This window comes from Medicago truncatula, chromosome 5 (genome assembly GCF_003473485.1).
Source record: "Medicago truncatula cultivar Jemalong A17 chromosome 5, MtrunA17r5.0-ANR, whole genome shotgun sequence".
NCBI lineage: Eukaryota > Viridiplantae > Streptophyta > Magnoliopsida > Fabales > Fabaceae > Medicago > Medicago truncatula.
In genome coordinates this window covers 32,485,889-32,504,806 of record NC_053046.1, presented here as the reverse complement: position 1 = coordinate 32,504,806, position 18,918 = coordinate 32,485,889, and the positions used below count along the sequence as shown (strand labels likewise).

General features: G+C 31.9%; 2 protein-coding genes across 3 annotated transcripts; one reads left to right on the top strand and one right to left on the bottom strand.

Annotated features, from left to right (window-relative positions):
* Nucleotides 1–2,284: 2,284 nt before the first annotated feature.
* On the top strand, nt 2,285–8,545 carry LOC11410086 (sorting nexin 2B). Of its 2 annotated transcripts, none has more exons than XM_024784191.2 (5): nt 2,285–3,609; nt 3,998–4,207; nt 4,382–4,645; nt 7,938–8,024; nt 8,224–8,545. In XM_024784191.2, exons 1-5 carry the CDS (start codon nt 2,551–2,553, stop codon nt 8,302–8,304), a joined length of 1,701 nt encoding a protein of 566 aa, XP_024639959.1. In that variant the 5' UTR covers nt 2,285–2,550; the 3' UTR covers nt 8,305–8,545. The 2 variants fall into 2 exon arrangements, with proteins under 2 accessions (XP_024639959.1, XP_003615868.1); XM_003615820.4 differs by having other exon boundaries at nt 2,287–3,609; nt 4,385–4,645.
* Nucleotides 8,546–10,419: 1,874 nt separating this feature from the next.
* Nucleotides 10,420–14,216, bottom strand: LOC11416693 ((-)-germacrene D synthase). Its single transcript, XM_003615818.4, has 7 exons — nt 14,118–14,216; nt 13,744–14,029; nt 13,039–13,411; nt 12,731–12,949; nt 11,740–11,878; nt 10,890–11,138; nt 10,420–10,792 (listed from the first exon to the last, which is right to left on the bottom strand). The coding sequence occupies exons 1-7, from the start codon at nt 14,214–14,216 to the stop codon at nt 10,499–10,501; spliced, it is 1,659 nt and encodes a 552-aa protein (XP_003615866.2). The 3' UTR covers nt 10,420–10,498.
* Between the last annotated feature and the right edge of the window lie 4,702 nt (nt 14,217–18,918).

Here is an 18,918-nt window from a genome sequence, read left to right as displayed (position 1 = left end):
GTACATCGAACTAACTAAGTGGACCCCATTAATCTCATACTTCCATAACAATATTTTCTCTTCATGGAGAGATTATAATCATCCAATATCATCCTTAGACTGTAAAACATCTCTTACTTAAAAGTACTTGCTCTCTCTCACACACACTTGATATAAGGAGAACAAATTTTCAATCTTTATCGTTAGTTTTCTCTAACAATAAAGAATGTTTAAATTGGACCTAAACAAAGCAAACATTTAAATCTAAGCATTAATTGGACAAAAATATAACTAATTTTTGTTAATACATTCATTCAATATTTATTTATTTATTTTATATAAAAATAACTTGGTACATTGTATTTTTTTATAGTCGTTTTATACTTTATAAAATCAGCTTAAAAAATAGCTACGAATCTCCCTATTAATAATAACCAATATTCACCAAATTTGTTTTATATATGTTGAAATATGAAAGTCGTTATCAAAGTCACGACGGCCATTCTATACTTAGCACGGATCACTACACTAATAAATTATTAAAAAATTAAACACATATACTTTCATGTTATTTTACAATTATCATTAATTTAAAAGCTAATTTTACCAAATAACTTAATTACAATCAATTAGTTTTTGAACTATATGCTTTTAATTATCAATTATATATAAGCTAGCTTATCCGCCGGCTTATAGCTTAATTTTATAGGTTAAATATGTTTTTGGTCATTATAAAATTGAGAACTTTTAAATTTGGTTCTAACTTAATTTTAATAGTTTTTTTAGTCACTACAAATAAAAAATTACTTCTAATTTTAGTCCCTCTTAAAACAAAGTTTGTTTAATTATCCTTAAACTCTTAAATTTTTGAACGATTTTTTTTTAAACAAGTTTAGAACAATATGAAAGGTTTATTTACAAAAATTTAGATTTTTTTAATATGAAACGAATTCAATAGGAGTTTTTTAAAACAGCAAAAGTTAAAGATATAAGTAATAAAATCGGGACGTAGAAATCAAATTTTGCAATAATTTTATGCAGAGGAACTTTTAGTAATGTTCTTAACTAATCTACAAAAAAATTGTTCAAAAACTTAAGAATTTAAGTATAAATTAAACAAATTTAAATTGAATAGGGAGTAATAGTGAGTGTATAGTTCTTTTGTAGGACAAAAAAACTATTATAATATATGAAGTCGGGATACTCCAAAATGGAGATGTATCCGTATCGGATATGGATACCTCAGGATACTCCAAATGGATACACCACAAATACATATAGGATACACCACATATACAAAAAAATATTTATAAGATACTTCACAGATATGTATCTTAGAAAATATGAAGGGTAAAAAAATGAGACAGTGTTGTAAAAATTCAGTAGAAATGTATATGATTTAATTTTAAACATGCATCAGTAGAATTTATCGATGAACCACCTAAAATTATATTTCTTATGGATGAAGGTAACAAGAGAGGTGATTCAATTAATCAACATTATATAAAAACCCATATAAAATTTGTGTTGTGTTCTTTTAATGATGTTTCTCTCGGTATATCCCAACATATGAAAGTATAATATGATTCATAAAAAAACTTTACATTCTTTTATTTTGATCACATGTATTTTTTTCAAAACATTTTGACTTTTATAATAATATAATAATGAAGAGTAACTAATGCTTATTTTCTCACATATTTGACCTACATATGTTTTACTATAAATTTTTTGTTAATGTATCTAAGATATATCGTATCCTAAATTTATAAAATTACGCGTATATTCTTACCCATATCGTATCGTATCGGTACCCCTAATCGTACCCGAGCTTCTTAAATTATAATTAAGTAAGGTTAGAACGTCTCAATTTTATAGGGATTAAAAACATATTTAATCATAATTTTATCAAATACTCCATCCGTTTTTAAATATAAACAAATTTTACTTTTTAGATTCATACCAAAGTGATTAATACCAAAGTGCAGAGACTAATATCAAAAAATGCAGAGTACACAAATGGATAGTACACACAAATCTATAACAAACTTACTCTATATATATTCGGTAGTTTAGTTTCTATATATATTCGCATTCGGTAGTTTAGTTTCCCTAATTACTCTCTCGCACATTTTTTTTTTTTGATAAATTCTCTAGCCTAAAGTAGGATAAAGTGCTACAAAAATAACTAACTATACATTTTTTTGTTTGATTAAATTAACTATTTCAATAAAATAAAAAAAAACTTATCATTTTATTTTTTTTTTTAATTTGCAGGGACACATCCACACACCCAATCATAGTCCATACTCTTGCCACTTCACTTCCCACCTGGCCCTTGCATGTTGTTGTTCTTTTTCTTCTTCTTCTTCTTCTTCTTCTTCTTCTTCAACCTCACCATCTCCAATAACCATTACACCCCTGCGCACGTTAGTCTCCACCACCACACAAATAAACCCCAACTCAATCTCTTAATCCTCATTCACCAACCTTGTTAATCATTCAATTAACCTAAACTAATATCTCTCTAATCTTTTTTAATTTTTTTTCCACTTTCTATTTCAATCAACAATGATGGACTCCGAAAATAACAACACCTCAGAGGAACATTTCCACCCTCTCTCAGAATCAAATGATGAATTAGAAAATCTCATTCTACACGAAAAGAACGAAAACGATTCGTTAACGAGTAAATCATACTCTAATTACCGGAGCGTGATGTCCACGCTCTCTGATTCAAACAATTCTCATAACCATCCTCTCTCATCGCCGAGCTTCGTTTCACCGGTGGATTCCGATCCACTTTTATCTCCGCCGCAGCACCACCGTGAATTTCAAAACCCTAATTCACCTAACGCAGACGCAATTTTCACTTCCTTTGACGGTGAAACATCTTCCAACGGTGTTAATACTCCGACACGAAGCTTCTCAGATGGAGGAGTTTTTTCGAGATCGGAGTCTTTGAATTCGGAGTATTTGAGAATTACGGTTTCGAATCCGGTTAAGGAGCAAGAGAATTCGAATTCGATTGTTCCTGGTAGTAATAGTTATGTTACGTATTTGATTACGACGAGGACGAATTTACAGGAGTTTGGAGGTAATGAATTCGGTGTTCGGAGAAGGTTTAAAGATGTGGTTACGCTTTCTGATCGATTATCGGAGGCGTATCGTGGGTTTTTTATACCGCCGAGGCCGGATAAGAGTATTGTGGAGAGTCAGGTGATGCAGAAGCAGGAGTTTGTTGAGCAGAGAAGGGTGTCATTGGAGAAATATTTGAGGAGATTGGCGGATCATCCGGTGATTCGGAAGAGTGATGAGTTTAGAGTGTTTTTGCAGGTTCAAGGGAAGCTTCCGTTGGTGGGTTCGACGGATGTGGCTTCGAGGGTTTTGGATGGCGCGGTGAAGCTGCCGAAGCAGTTGATGGGGGAGAGTGTTATTGCTCCTAGTGAGGTTGTTCAACCGGCGAAAGGTGGGAGGGATTTGTTGAGGTTGTTTAAGGAGTTGAAGCAGTCTATGGCGAATGACTGGGGTGGTTCTAAGCCGCTTGTTGTGGAGGAAGATAAGGAGTTTCTTGCAAAGAAAGAAAGGGTTCATGAACTTGAACAACAAATCAATGGTGCTTCTCAGCAGGTGTTATTTTGACTGTCATTTTCAGTTTTAGCTTATTAGACTGTGTTTATTACTTCCGAGTCTGTTTGGATTGACTTATTTGAACTGAACTACTGACATAAGCACCCGTGAGACTGTTTGGGAGAGTTCATAAAAACAACTTATGTAATGTCCGTAAACTGTTTTTAGCTTATTTTCATAAGCTCTGTAAGGTCTAGGACAATGTATGAAACAGCTTAGAAGAAAAAAATTTGACGTTAATTTATATTTTGTTATAGAAATAACTTATGCATAAGCACTTAAGTTTGTGTTTGATAACTTGTCACTTGCATTATTTTAATGATGTTATGAGCGTGTGGTTAAGTTTGTACTTGTTGCAGAGTTCTCATCGTGAGAGAATTTTGTGCAGGCTGAATCACTTGTTAAAGCACAACAGGACATGGGAGAGACAATGGGAGAATTAGGGTTGGCGTTTATTAAATTAACAAAATTTGAAAATGAAGAAGCTGTTTCGGAATCTCAGAGGGTACGAGCTACAGACATGAAAGGTGTAGCAACAGCTGCTGTGAAAGCTAGCAGATTATTCCGAGAATTAAATTCTCAGACTGTGAAGCATTTGGTATATAATTTTTCAATTATACATTTGTTCTTGTTGTTGTCTACTTAGAAAATTCTTTCATATATATGTACCATAGGTTGGCATATTCTTACAAATGCATTGCCGTTTCCTTAATAATAACAGGCAATCCACTAAATAGGTTTAATTGTTGATGATTTTCCATTTTATGCATAGCAGGATACACTTCACGAATATCTTGGATTAATGTTGGCTGTTCATAGTGCATTCACTGATCGCACAAATGCACTATTGACAGTACAAACTCTTCTATCCGAACTCTCTTCCTTGCAATCAAGAGCAGAAAAACTTGAAGCGGCTTCATCTAAAATATTTGGGGGTGACAAATCAAGGACTCGGAAGTTAGAGGAGCTGCAGGATACCATAAGAGCCACAGAAGATGCCAAAAATGTTGCAATCAGAGAATATGAGCGGATCAAGGTAGGTGTTTAATTGTTTTTTATTTTGATTTGGTTCTTAAGCTAGATACGTTTTCTTCATATAACATTACACTTTCTGAATAGTTTGCGATTTAAAATGGCATATGCTTCAATCTTCTAAAATTCAGTTGATAATGTTTCTTGTTCTTGAAATCCATCAAAGTTGTGTTTTGTTTAATTCCATATTCTATATCTGTGAAAGCAGACAAACTATCATCGGTGTTCAACTGTGCATAACTTTATTTTTCTAGCCAGCTTAGAATGTCCTATACTGCTATGATTGGTCATTTGTTATAATAAAAAAATATATTTCAATTGTTACGAATTAGAGATACAACCCTTTGTATTTGTACTTGGTAGACAAAAGTGTTTGTGTAAGTTTGTAGATCGAACTCCTGCTATATGCATCTACATTGAAAAATGTGTATGAGTGTTAAGACATTAGGGTTGTAGGCTATTATTAGTCTTATTGTTTGTGGGCTCGGACTTGTACTAGCAGTATTGTATCTAATTTTTCATGTAAATTTAAGTATTTGATTTGAGTTATAAATTATAACTTATCTCATCTATTAATGATATTTTCAGTTTACTATTATTGACTGACTTTTTCTCTTTTCTTCCCTGACCCAAAACTTGAAATCTTAACTTGGTATCATTTACCAGGGTCTCCTTTCTCTTTGTTGAGTTCATTACATTGATCACATTCTCTCGTCTGTTCATAATTCCTATATTATTCTCTCTTCTATTCATGAATTATTCTCTCCTCTGTTGGTGAATCTCTTCTGCTGCTAATGTAATCTCCTCTGCTTTGCACGTTTGGCTGTTGTTCCATTTTTTTTTGTTAGATCTTCTCCAACGTTGCATCTTTGCAAACACTGTTTGGGGTTAAGGTTTGAATAATAATGCTATCTAAAAATTGTGAAATCATTTTATACATGCTATTTTGTGAATGGTTTGTGGTTTGAAAACTTTGGATATCTGTAAAGGTCCCTACTCACTGTTTTGGTGATTTGGTTAGAGTTGGGTTGCATGATAACTTAAAGTTTGGGAATCAGTTCAAAGGTCATGGCCACCTTTGAAGGGAAAGGTCAAAGACTCCATAAATCGTTTCGTCTGCCTGGGATGTGTGTGGAGAAGATAAAATCCTAGCTTTGTGGTTTGGGGGGAGTATTCGATTAGGTTCCTATGGTGGTACATGTTTTTTTGTTTGAAAACTCGGTATCCGGCCCAAGGACCGACTAATCCGAGGAGTCCAATCCCACCGTCCACTTGTGGGGGTCCCATTTAAAGCAAGAGCATAGCTCTGTATGGACTTAGGCCAATGAAATTGGCACCAGGGGGAATAAAACCTGAGACCTTGAGCGGAGCACACTCCGAAGTCCCAAGCCAACACCTTTATACTTGTAACAGCTGAAGCTTCCGTCTTGTATACTACAGTTATTAGGTTGTTAGTCTTTTTGTCAGTAAGCTTTGGCTTGTAGTAGTACTGTAAGTTGCAGTATTGATACTTGACCTAATTACTAATCACTGGTATAAATTGGAGTTTTAGGTTTGGGGATTTAATTCATTCAATGCGCCGAATTTATAGGGTCCAGACCTTTAGGTGTTGAGGGAGGACAAAATAAATTGATTTCCCTCCCTTATGTTTGTTCTCTAATATTGTTCGTTCATCATCTTAAACTGATTTTCCCTTCCTTTTTTGCCAAGGGCCTTGGGAGTTGATCACTCAATGACTATTATGCCTCTGCTTAGCTTGTTTGGCCGCTGTTCTGTTATTTTTAGTCTTAGATCTTCTCCTTATTGCATCTTTGCTCGATCTGTTTGGATTTGAAATTTGAACAACGTTGCTACTTGAAGACTGTGGACTGTGGAGTATTTTATATGGTCTATTTTGTCAATGATATGAAAATATGAAAACTTTGGTCATCTGTAAAGGACCTTGCTCAGTGTTCTGGTTATTTGGTTAGAGGTAGCTTGTATGATAACTAAGAGTTTGAGAATCAGTTTGGAGGTGAGGGGAACCTCTGAAGCGAAAAGCCAAAGTCTCCATAAACCATCTCATCTACTTGTGATGTGTGTGGATGAGATAGAACCCAAGATTTGTTGTTCAGGGGGAGTATGAGGTTCCAAAGGTCTTTGGCTAGAAAGGCTGGTGTTATCTGTCTCATGTTTGCTGGTTTATACTTGTAACAACTAAAGCTTACAGGGAAGGCTTGTATATTACAGTTATTAGGTTGTTAGGTACTTGACCTAATTACTAGTTATTGGACCTAATTACTAGTTACTGGTATAAAAAGGATTTCTAGATTTAGGGACTTAATTCATTCAACTGGTTGAAGTTATAACGTCGAGACGTTTAGGTATAGAGGCAGGACAAAAGAATAAATTTTCGGATAAGTTACATTGATATTAATGTGAATGATATGCTGGATGTTATCTCAAGAAAAAGCACTTATCCTTATACCATACTTGAGTCGTAATCTTAATTAAATAAGGAAAGCATTATATACAGGAAAATAGCGAAACTATTCCTTGATAATCTAAGACACTTTAAATTATTTGTACTAGTTGTATATAATTGGTATTGGCTATTTTCAATTTTGCTATCCTTTTTATTTCATATGAATACTTCATGAAATTTTGAGTAATATTTAAGGTATTTTTGCATTTCTTTTTGAATAGTATGGTATTTAGTATTAAATTTATTAGTGGCCACACCACTGAAATAGCGCCCGCTACGCACTCTGCTCCCGCACCACTCCAATTTTTTTGTTGGCCGCTCTGCGCCACATTTTTGCATTGACAACAGAGGATACAACCAAAATATTGAAGATGTATCATATGTTCTGACATCATCTATCAATTTTATTATCAGTTTCTTGTAGTTAGCTGCTTTCCCCTCTTTTTGGGAACTAGTGTTCTGTCTGCAGCATTGCTTTATATATGAATTTTATGTACAGACTACATGCAAATGAATATACACTTCTTGTCTTCTGTTCGGTCAGGAACCTACTTCTAATGAATGGTGTTTTATCTCTCTTTTCTTTTACTTATTCATGAGAAATCATCTATTTGGTTAGTCTTTCATCCATTCTGGTTTGGGTCTTCCAGACTTCATCATCTTAAAATAACTATGTTCGATTTTAAAATGTTATACCTGGCCTTTCTGGTAGATGTTTGGTTATTAGATTTTGTTTTTTCAATTTCCTTTTTGTGTTATGTTTAATTGTTTTCCCCATTTTATCTATTTCCTCTGTTGCTTTGTTTATTGAATGATGATGATGCCAATGCAGGAAAACAATAGGAGTGAACTTGAAAGGCTTGATAGAGAGAGGCAGGCTGACTTCTTAAACATGTTGAAAGGATTTGTAGTTAATCAGGTATGATTTAATATTTGTTCGTTTTATGTTACTTCTTGAATGTTCCGTGTTCATCGGTGTGTAAGCGGGTCTAATCTTACGGATACAGAAAGCTTTATATTTCAGTCAATTTTTTTATTAATTTGTCGTTGTGCTGCTAGTTTGTTGATGTTATTTTATTCTTAGTTTCATTCGTCATCTGATTAACTTAAGTTAATAGGTTGGATATGCTGAGAAAATAGCTAATGTCTGGACTAAAGTTGTTGAAGACACAAGTGGATATGCAAAAGAAAGCACGTGAGCTCTAGTTGTTGATTTAAATTTTCATCTTTATTCATTGATGTGTCATTCTCAGAATGTCTGTATTCATGACAATAAATCAAAAGATTTGTTTGGCTGGTTCATAGGTTTTTTTTTTTCTTTCTCACTTGTAACTCAGAACATTTATTTACACATCATTCTAAAGATACTTGATGTTGTACATTACATGCTCTTTGTTTGACTCTTGCATCTTTCACAAGGTCTAATTTTTGTTTATATTATTTTTACTTCTAATTGACTAAAGCAATTCATATCACGGAATTTTGTAAATTGTAATGAATATATTTATTTTTCTGTCTAGATATGAATGGATTTATAAGTCAGCAAGTTCCAATCACCCATCAAATATTTAAATCTGTTTTATTTTACTTTATTGATAATAAAATATAAGTAGACAATAATTCCTTTGTACGCTACGATGACTTTTACATGTTTTTTAAAGCAAAGCCTCGGGGTTTGAATGAATTGGAATCAAATAATTATGGATTAATGGACTAATAAAAAGAAGCAAAAGGAATCAGATTCATGTATAAAAAATTATTAAAAAATTCATATATGTATCAGGTCTAATAAAAAATCAATTGTGAAATTTCAATTAAAAAATTGTGAAAATACATACAACCCTAAATTAAGAAATTTGGATTCCATGGTTAATTGGATATGGAATCATTGACAGAGATGTCTATGGAAAGGAATTCTATTGTAAGTGAATGATTTTGTATAAATTTATGTTGAAAGGAGTTCATGAATAGAAACATGTTTTACATAATTGTGAAGCTTTTCTACTAGGTACGATGAATCATTTTATGTATCAGGTCTTGATCTTCTCACATTTGCCTTATGAAAATCTATATTCCTTAAAATAAACTAAAATCTGGAAATTAAAGTTAAGCATGATGAGGAAGATGCAAGGGCATGGTGTGTGACCATGAGGCAAAGGCACGTGCGTGTAAATAGAGGAAAGGTGTACCACATGCAGTTTTAAATCTAGAATTGATTAGAGTCGTTGATTTTAATTGAATGGTCAATATTAAATACTCTCATTTCTCACAATAAGAACCGCTCTCATTTGATACATCTCCAATTAGAACAAGCTCCGCAAAAGAGAAGAAGACGTGGATGTTAAAAGAAATAGAGAGGAAGAGAGATGGTGACTGTTATCGAGGAGAGGGATAAGTGCGAGAACAATCTAACATCACGTGCCTTTTTTAATTGAAAATTTAATTTGTACTCTCATTTTGATCCAACGGTCAACATTATCTCCTCTCATCTATCATATTAAAGGTCCTCTCACTTAATATATATGTGTGTGTGTGTGTGTGACTTTCAAATATAAATGATATGTCTGGTTAAAACAGTTGAGTGGCAACGATGGCAGAGAATGCTCTGGTGTGACGGTAACGACTTCTGACACGGCGGCGATGAGTCTTCGCGGTGGAACAGAAAGTGCCTACAGGAACGTTAGCATTCCGACGCTCAAGTCAGTATTGGAACTGAGAGAGAGAGAGAGAGAGAGAGAGAGAGAGAGAGAGAGAGAGAGAGAGAGAGAGAAAGAGAGAGAGTGAAGTGTTGTGGAAAGTGATAATGTACCTTGAGGGTGAAGCAAGTTCACCCTTATATAGGCGCACGTTGGTCATAACCGTCTCTAGGTTATGCGGCGTGTGATTAGGGGTGGAGGAAGACACGTGTAGGGTAATCCTCGCGCGGGGGCGCGCTTTTGCGTGGCACGGTGCATGCAAGCTGACGTGCTCCTTCAGGCACGGAGCCTTAAGGCGGTGTAAGTTCGGCTACGTGTTAACGTGCAGTTGGTCTTCTGACCGATTCAATAACAAACTCAACAAACCATATATATCTTTTTCAATAACAAATAATATAACAAATATAATAATTTTTTTTTTTAATAACACCAACGATATAACATTGTTATAAGAAAATTTGTTTAAGGGTATAATTAAAATAACAAAAAAGTCAGTCCAAATTCCTCGCAAAAGGAGCTATCTATTTATTTTTATATAGTATAGATTTTGACAAAGCAAATCAAACTTTATTAAACTTGCATAATAATATGCATACAACTTCAAGCGAACTTTCAAAACAACAAAAGAAATTTCACACTTGAAATGTTTCCTTTATTTTAAGTAAAAATACAATGCATGGAAAACTAAAACTAATGCTCAAAGTGGCACCGGCTCAACAAGCAATGCTTTGATGAATGTTTTCATTTCTCCTGCAGGATGAGTGAAGTTATCTTTATCTTTATAAACGACATCCATAAAACGTGACAGATTTAGAATGCGTGTAAGAAAAGGCATTGGAACTTCAGTTGGTCTAAAACATTCCTTATTCATATCTTTCCAAGCATCAGCAATTCTATTTCGACCTTCTTGAATGGCAGCTTCCCTAGAGACATTATATTGCCTCATATAGCATTCCAAGAATGAGGTAACATGTTCTCTTTCTTGTTCAAACTATATATCCAACAAATAATAGTTTTGGTAAATGTTTACATTGTTAATTAAAACAAATATATTGTAGAGAAAATTATTTGGAATTTTATATATGTACCTCATTGGACACAATGTCATCCATTAACCTTCCAATGATAATTGCAGCATTAATAACTTTTGGATCATTTGATACCCACTTGAAGATGTCCTCTGTGGCTATGTCTCCCATTCCAATATAACAAGTTGTTATCATAAACACATAACCAGATGATTCTAATGATATGCGAATGTACTCTTCTAATGTTGGTTTATAGTTATTTTTTAACCATCTCGCCTCAGTCATATAAGCTTGAATGTATTTTTTGAACTGCCACCATAAATAAATGTAATATAATAAGTAGGTAGTTCTCTTCATGCTATGAGGTATAATTGTATTAGCATTTAATGTTAGGGAGCTGTTTCTTCATTTTCCTTTTGTTTAGGCATGCAACAAACTAATAAAAATTGAAAATATAACAACAACATAAATAAGTTTGACCCTAGCTGTAGTTTCAAACTTTATTTTGACAACAAGTGACATCCGTTGATTTTTGAGCTAATGCACACTTTTTTTTTTTGTCAGATAGTCACTCAGCCAGAATTCATCTTATAAGGTGAATAAGTGAAGTGTTTGGGGTTCGAACCCCAACCCCACATACAATAATGCATTATCCTACCAACTGAATTGAATTACGCTCACGAGACTGCACACTTTTCTTTTTTTCCTCAATAATCCAGACTTCATAAAAAAAATTATATTGAATTTAACCATAAAACAGTATGTATTGTCGAAAATAAACATATTAATTAAAGTCGTCGAGAGTAGTAGTAGTAAAATAATTAGGTGAACTGTTTAATTAAACAAGGGTACTGTTAAAAAAAAAGTTAATAAATATTGTCTTTAGACTTATATAATGATAAACTCGTACTTCTTTTATGTGGTAGTTTAAGGCATATACTCTTCCATTGTTCCTCATTTCTTGCTCTATTTGGCCATAAAGATCTAAAATTATTCCATAGAGGAATCTCATGTAATCTGGAAGATTATCCAAACAGCTAATATCCAACCTGAAAACCAATTTCTATAAAAATTAGATTCTATATGCGTGTCTCTTTGGGAAGTTACGTAGGTTAACTGTTCTAAATTAATAAGATATAAAGAGTTGGAGGTTATGAGTTTAAACTAATATAAAATAAAGGTTAAATATGTTTTTGGTCCCTATAAATATACAAACTTTTTGTTTTAGTCATTATAAAATTTTCCTTCAACTTTTAGTCCCTATAAAATTTTTCAACTTCATTTTTGATCCCTCTTTTAAAGTAAACTCATATGTAGAATTCATATTTTTGAATAAAATATTGTAGAAAAATGCATAATATTATAAGAATCTCTCCTAAAAAAAATTAGAATTTTTTAACAAAACATGAATTTAATATGATTTTTTATATTTTTGACGGTTAAAAATTCATATTTAATTTGTATTTTGTTAAAAAATTCTAATTTTTTTGTGGAATTTTTTTTTTTTACAATATTCTACATATTTCTGCACAATTTCATTAAAAAAATAAAAAAATTAACTTAAAAATAGGGACTAAAAGTAGTGATTGAAAATTTTATAGGGACTAAAAGTTGAAGGAAAATTTTAAAGGAACTAAAACAAAAAGTTAATATATTTATAGGGACCAAAAACATATTTAACCCAAATATAAATATTGTATTGAAAAATGGTGAAAAGTAGTGAGTTTAACTTTTTTAGAAAGTAGCATGTTGTACCAGATATAAACTTATCCATTTTTGCTTACATGTTGAGATGGAGGAAGTAAGTACATACACACACATACATACAAATATATATATAAAGAAGTCATTCTCACTAGATATCCTATATATATATATATATATATATAGTGCTCACTGACCTTTCAATTGCCTCAGTAAAAAGTTCCAATTCACCGATTGTTCCGTATGCATCATATGTATCATCAATGACCGTCATTGTGATGATTTGCTTCATCATTATTATTCTTGTTGTAGAATATTGGGGCTCAATATAAACTGCCAAAGCCCAAAAACAACTTTCTGTCAGCCTATCTCGTGCATACGGTAGTTTATTACGGACACTCAACTCCTTCCACCATCTGTGAAAACCAAAACAATGATATTAATCACAAGGACTACTCTAAATCACATTAATAATTTTTCCAATTCACGAAAGTGTAGTCCTTACTTGCAAACTTTACCAAATTCCTTCTGATGCAATCTTTGGAGCATATTGAAATCTAGTTTCGCCAAAAGGAGTAAATTTTTATCATGGGAAGGATCTTGCTCATATATGAAAATGTAGTTTCTGGCCTCGAGCCGAGGCAAGTTCTTATAGAGAGCTTGTCTTAAGCTATTTTTTACTTGTATTGCATGAGAATTGCTCAATTGATTGGCGATGGATTGAAGGTGAGTGGTAGTGAAAGCCAAAGCCTCTTCCAAAATGTCCTCTCCATGAACCATGAGTTGTGTGGCTTCATACAAGCTTAACAGCCCCTCAACATCCCCTATAATTCTTTCACTGAAGTTTCCATCCTCATCCTTGAATTTGTTGAACACATCTTGTAATTTTATCGATCGATCAACCACAAGATTAAGAAAAGTGTTAGAGACAATGAGATTTAAAAAAAGAAAAAAATAGAAAATTTCTACTGTTTTTTTTTTGTGGTGGTTGGGGTTCAAACCCCTCACGTTGCATATATTATGCATTATCCTTACCAACTGAGTTAAGATCACGAGGACAAAACTTCTTTGATTTAATTCTCTATGTTTTAACTAAAATATTAAATTTGTTTTAGAACTCACTTTTTAATTAGAAAATGGTTAAAAAAACTTGTTTCGGAACCATATAATTTTCGGTAAATATTCAACTTTTAAATCGAGGCTTGTATACCGGGTGAAACGTGAAGTCCTTGTTGCCTCAGCAACCTAAATAGCACAGCAAGAGAGCAAAGGTTGTTTTCGAAAATAATTATTTCTCCATTTTGAACATAATTCTTATGAATATGTTGCAAAACCTCTTCAATCTCCTTTTCAAAGTGATAACTCACACCCAAGCGGCATATTGAATCAATCAAGTGGACTGTTGCCAATGACTTCTCAATATTCTTTATATCAAGTATCTTCCTCACATCGTTTTTTAGTGTCTCAATTTGTGCAGCAATACTTTGATCATGTTCCTGTAGGGTGTTAAAATTAATTAATCAGAAGATGGCAATGCTAATCGTTATTTGAATAGAAATTAAAAGGCATGAGTAATATGTGTACCATAGATTCTGAAGCATAGCGAAGGAAATAATCTCCCCAAACGCTAGGTTGAAAATCAGCAACATTTCTATGCATGTCAGAATTGGCTATGGAAGACATAATATCAATGGCTTTGAGTTTTTCTGTTTTGAAGGAATCAATGGCTTTGAGTTGGAAAATATATCTAAATGTAGATATATTTATACTAAACTTCAACCAATGAAATTCATTCACATTGTGTCCAAATATAATATGCTTTAAAAACTTTGTTAAAATGGATAATAAATTGCACTATTGACCTAACTTACTTTGACAATAATTTTTAACTAAAATATAAATACAAATGTTAATATGTAAAATGCTGTTCGATTTCTCTCAATGAATGAATATTTCTAAAATATAACATTTTTATAATTTTTTATCACAGATAATTGAAGATATTATGGTCAATGTTGTGTATTGTCATGTATGCAGTGGTCCACTACGACGCGAGTACTAAGTTATTTTAAAATTTGAAAAGCAAATTAAATAAACTAATAAATAAACAAGAGACAATTTAGTAATATTCACACACACAAAATAAATACATTAAACAGTATCAACTTTTCTTATGTGATAATAGAAATAGTCAAATTGGGATATACTCATTGCGGTATAAGAGAGGATATTTATTATAATGGTCCAATATTTTTATTTGTAATGCATTTAATACAATTTTTTTTTTTTATGAAAACTTACAGTTTTTCATTTTAGGAATAAAAGTTGCTTAGTAATTGACCTTCCAATTTTGTCAATTATAGCATAGCATGTTATTTGTTAATGTGATAGTAAAGATATAAAATTTAAAAATTATTCTTTAAAAAAATTAAATATTAAAAATTTCAATTTTACCAATTTTTATTGGTTACAAAGGAATTTTTTTACCAATTATAGCAACATAATGTTTCCCCCTCAAAAAAGCAACATAGCATGAATATAATTGTGGTTTCATCTCATACATATAACTTTGTTTTTACCAATTATAGCAACATAACGTTTCCCCCTCAAAAGAGCAACATAGCATGCATAAAATTGTGGGTTTCATCTCATGCATATAACTTTGTTTTTACCAATTATAGCAACATAATGTTTCCCCCTCAAAAAAGCAACATAGCATGAATATAATTGTGGTTTCATCTCATACATATAACTTTGTTTTTACCAATTATAGCAACATAACGTTTCCCCTCAAAAGAGCAACATAGCATGCATAAAATTGTGGGTTTCATCTCATGCATATAACTTTGTTTTTACCAATTATAGCAACATAATGTTTCCCCCTCAAAAAAGCAACATAGCATGCATATAACTTTGTGGTTTCATTGAATGCATATAACTTTGTTTTCCGAGGGAAATTCATGCATAAAACATGGATGGGGAGAAATTCCGGTTGATATTTCATTCATAGAAATTCTAATTCTACTCACCAAAAACTTGGTTGGTTTTTGGTTACTCAAATTTGGTGATTTGAATGTGTAAGTTTTCGAAGTCCTTTGATGTTTGACACTTACTTGTAGCTCCCTATAATTATAGCTCAAAAAAGCTTGGGATCCATAGTCACGCCCAACTGCCTAAGTTGTTTGACTTATAGGTTTCAACTTTCAATGCGGCTTCTTTAAAAAAAAAATTAAAAAAATAGGATTGCTAGTACTTCCTCCGTCCCATTTTAACTGAATTCTTGGCTCATTTCACACTTATTAAGAAAATATGTATAAATGAAAGAGATAGAAAAATAGTTTTGAGTGTCCTTGTCATTTATTGCTGCATTTTTCTTTATTATACATGCAAAGTAGAATATATTGGATTGAGAGTGGTGAAAGTAGTACTCCCTCCGTCCCAAATTGTATGTCACTTTGGAAATTTTTTTTGTCCCAAATTGTATGTCGCTTTACAATACCAATAAATCATTAATGTTACTTTTCCTATTATATCCTTCACTATTTATTGTCTTCTCTACTTCCAAGTCATTCATTTATCTTTCTCATATCATTTATTAAGGACAATTTTGTAAAATAATTCATAATATCTATTTCCCACATAAAATTAATTACATTTTTTAATACGTGTGAAATGCCCAAAACGTCGTACAATTTGGGACGGAGGGAGTATTAATTAGATTTATTTTATCTTTCTCATATCATTTATTAAGGACAATTTGTAAAACAACTCATAATATCTATTTCCCACACAAAAGATTTTAACAAAATTATACGGCATTAGAAAAACACTTGTCATACAAGGGCAACATGGTAATATAGAAAATGGCTGATGGATATATCGGTAATTACAACTTTAAATTAGTGTAATTCTTGCTTTTCGTAAAATTTATTCGTAACCCGCAACATTATTTTTAAAATAAATGACTAAAATAAATAATTTTTAAAATAAATGACTAAAATAAATAAAATGGTTAAATATACTCCCATTTTGGTTAAATATACATAAATAAAAAGGTTTATATTGATTTTTTTATATGCTTGTAAGAAGGGAGCAATAACATAGAAGAGTCAATAAGTCAAATTCTTCTTCATTTATAAAAAGATTACTAGATTTAGAAGTAACACTATTCAACTGGTCCCAGGGCATGAGATTTTCTGTGTTCATTTTATCTTACACGTGTGTTTATCATTTACAGCATACTTTTGCTCTTCTGTTTCAGGTGCCCCCTTTGCAATAAGTTGATCTGAAATTTGTGTTTTCATACTGTTGTTATGTTTTGTATCTTTTGAAGTAGCCAAAAATAACCAACATAGCTGGTACCATTGTCCATTGATAATAATTCCATTCAAATTTCACTAAGAATTCGGATTCAAATCTCTGAAACGATGTAAGGATCTTTCAAATGGATAATAGGTAAGTATATCTATCAATACTTTACGCTGTGAAGTTTTCCTTAACTCTAATTAATTAACCCTGGGACATATCTTGTATTTTGTTCATAAAAAAGAGGTAACTACAAGATACAAGTTCGTAAGATGTATAAGTTATAGAGTAGTTAAAACTTGAATATTTAATAAAAAATAAATAGATACTAAAAAAATATTATTAATTAGTAGCACCAATAATTATTTCACACATATTCTCACATCTTGTGAACACATTTAAATTAAATAAGAATTTAGAATTACTAGTATAAAATTTGAATGTTGCAATGTGCTTAGGGCATAAAATCTAAATGCAAGAATTTTGCTTATTTTATCTTCAATATTTGCTGAGGTATGTGATTTTGGCATTTTATCAATAACTTCTTCACTCTTTACCCCTCCAATAATTGACATTTCCCCCTATTATATATTAAATCCTAAAAGAAGATATAGGGTACAAGCAGGGGCGTTCCAGAGGAGGTGCAAACAACTCAAACGAACTGGGCCTCTCTCAAGGATGGGCCTCAATTTTTTTTTTATACCAGTATAATATATATCCTCCAATAAAAAAAAAAAATTATTTCATTCCCTCATGTATACGGTAGTATTTTCACCTCTGGGTTTACCGCATATATACGGCACCTTGTATTTATCTTTTAAAAAATATAAATAGAACATTGCTCTTTTAAAAGAAATACGTTTTGATTTTATCACTGGTCTCTTTTCATTCCCAGAGCCGAGCCTCCGAATTTTCAGGGACGGCCCTGGGTACAAGAGTTAATTATGAATGAAAAGAAAAAAGATGATCCATTGTGATTGCTGCTCATATTTTATTTTAGTAAAGCTTTGACCAAAAAAAAAAAAAAACACTACCTAAAGCTTGAAAACGACCACCAGCCAACCGTTTCTTACATTCTAGATACAATATTAGTTTATGTTATTCATTTGTATAATCATGATATAAAATAACCCATAACTATAATTTAAAATGTTTTGTTTGTTTTTGTAATATAGACCCACCAACCACGAGTTCGGGTATGCTCCATTTAGGCTAAGCTCCATTTACTCCATTTAAGGTTTGGATGCAAGACATGTGGCAAAAAAATATCCAACGGTTGAGATTTTAAATTAAAAAACAATAAAAGGTTGTTGCCATATGAGAGAAGAAGGGAACATGATTTGTTTGTTATTATTATGTATTTTTATTAAACAAATATTTAGTTTTTAATTTAAAATCTCAACCGTTGGATATTTTTTTGCCACATGTCTTGCATCCAAACCTTAAATGGAGTAAATGGAGCTTAGCCTAAATGGAGCATACCCGAACTCACCAACCCCTTCCAAACAAGACCACAATTTTGAATTTTAATACGGAATCATGGACCCATATCCACTAAAATCATTATTCATCTACTCATGATAATCTACTCAAAATGTTTTTTAAACATTTTATTTGTGTGAAATATTTGTGTATCCTCATGTTAGTCTATAACTAATTTTTGCTAGAGAATATTGTTTGATCATTTTCAATGGAATTTTTCCTTTCAATTATGTTTTTTCCTGCTAAACTCGAATTTAGGTCATTCTTTAAAGGATCTGAGTTCAGTTCAACTCTAACCAGTTTCTTTTATTACTTTTTTTTTTTATCAAGTAGTATAGTGGCTAAATTCACACACATTATAGCGTTTAAATTTTGTAATAAAAAACTACTTTCACATAGTTGTTTCCAAACAAGTTAATTTTTTTTTCTTATGATAAACATACACAAAATAACTTTTATTTTTTATAAAATATTATCAAGAAATTGAACTCAAGGAGGAACATGTGAAGGAAGAGGTGCAAGGTGGATGACCAACACTTGGAGAAGGAGAATGGGAGATCAATGAAAAAAGAAACCGAAACGACAAAGCATCTCCCCC

Excerpts from the sequence above, each read along its gene's own strand:
- LOC11410086 (XM_024784191.2), top strand. The coding sequence starts at position 2,551 with ATGATGGACTCCGAAAATAACAACACCTCAGAGGAACATTTCCACCCT. Across the intron at positions 4,208-4,381 it reads CTCAGACTGTGAAGCATTTG|CAGGATACACTTCACGAATA; the intron begins GTATATAATTTT and ends TTTTATGCATAG. Across the intron at positions 4,646-7,937 it reads GAGAATATGAGCGGATCAAG|GAAAACAATAGGAGTGAACT; the intron begins GTAGGTGTTTAA and ends ATGCCAATGCAG.
- LOC11416693 (XM_003615818.4), bottom strand. The coding sequence starts at position 14,216 with ATGTCTTCCATAGCCAATTCTGACATGCATAGAAATGTTGCTGATTTT. Across the intron at positions 13,412-13,743 it reads AGGACTTCACGTTTCACCCG|ATGTGTTCAACAAATTCAAG; the intron begins GTATACAAGCCT and ends TAAAATTACAAG. Across the intron at positions 11,139-11,739 it reads TAAACTACCACATAAAAGAA|TTCAAAAAATACATTCAAGC; the intron begins GTACGAGTTTAT and ends TTATGGTGGCAG.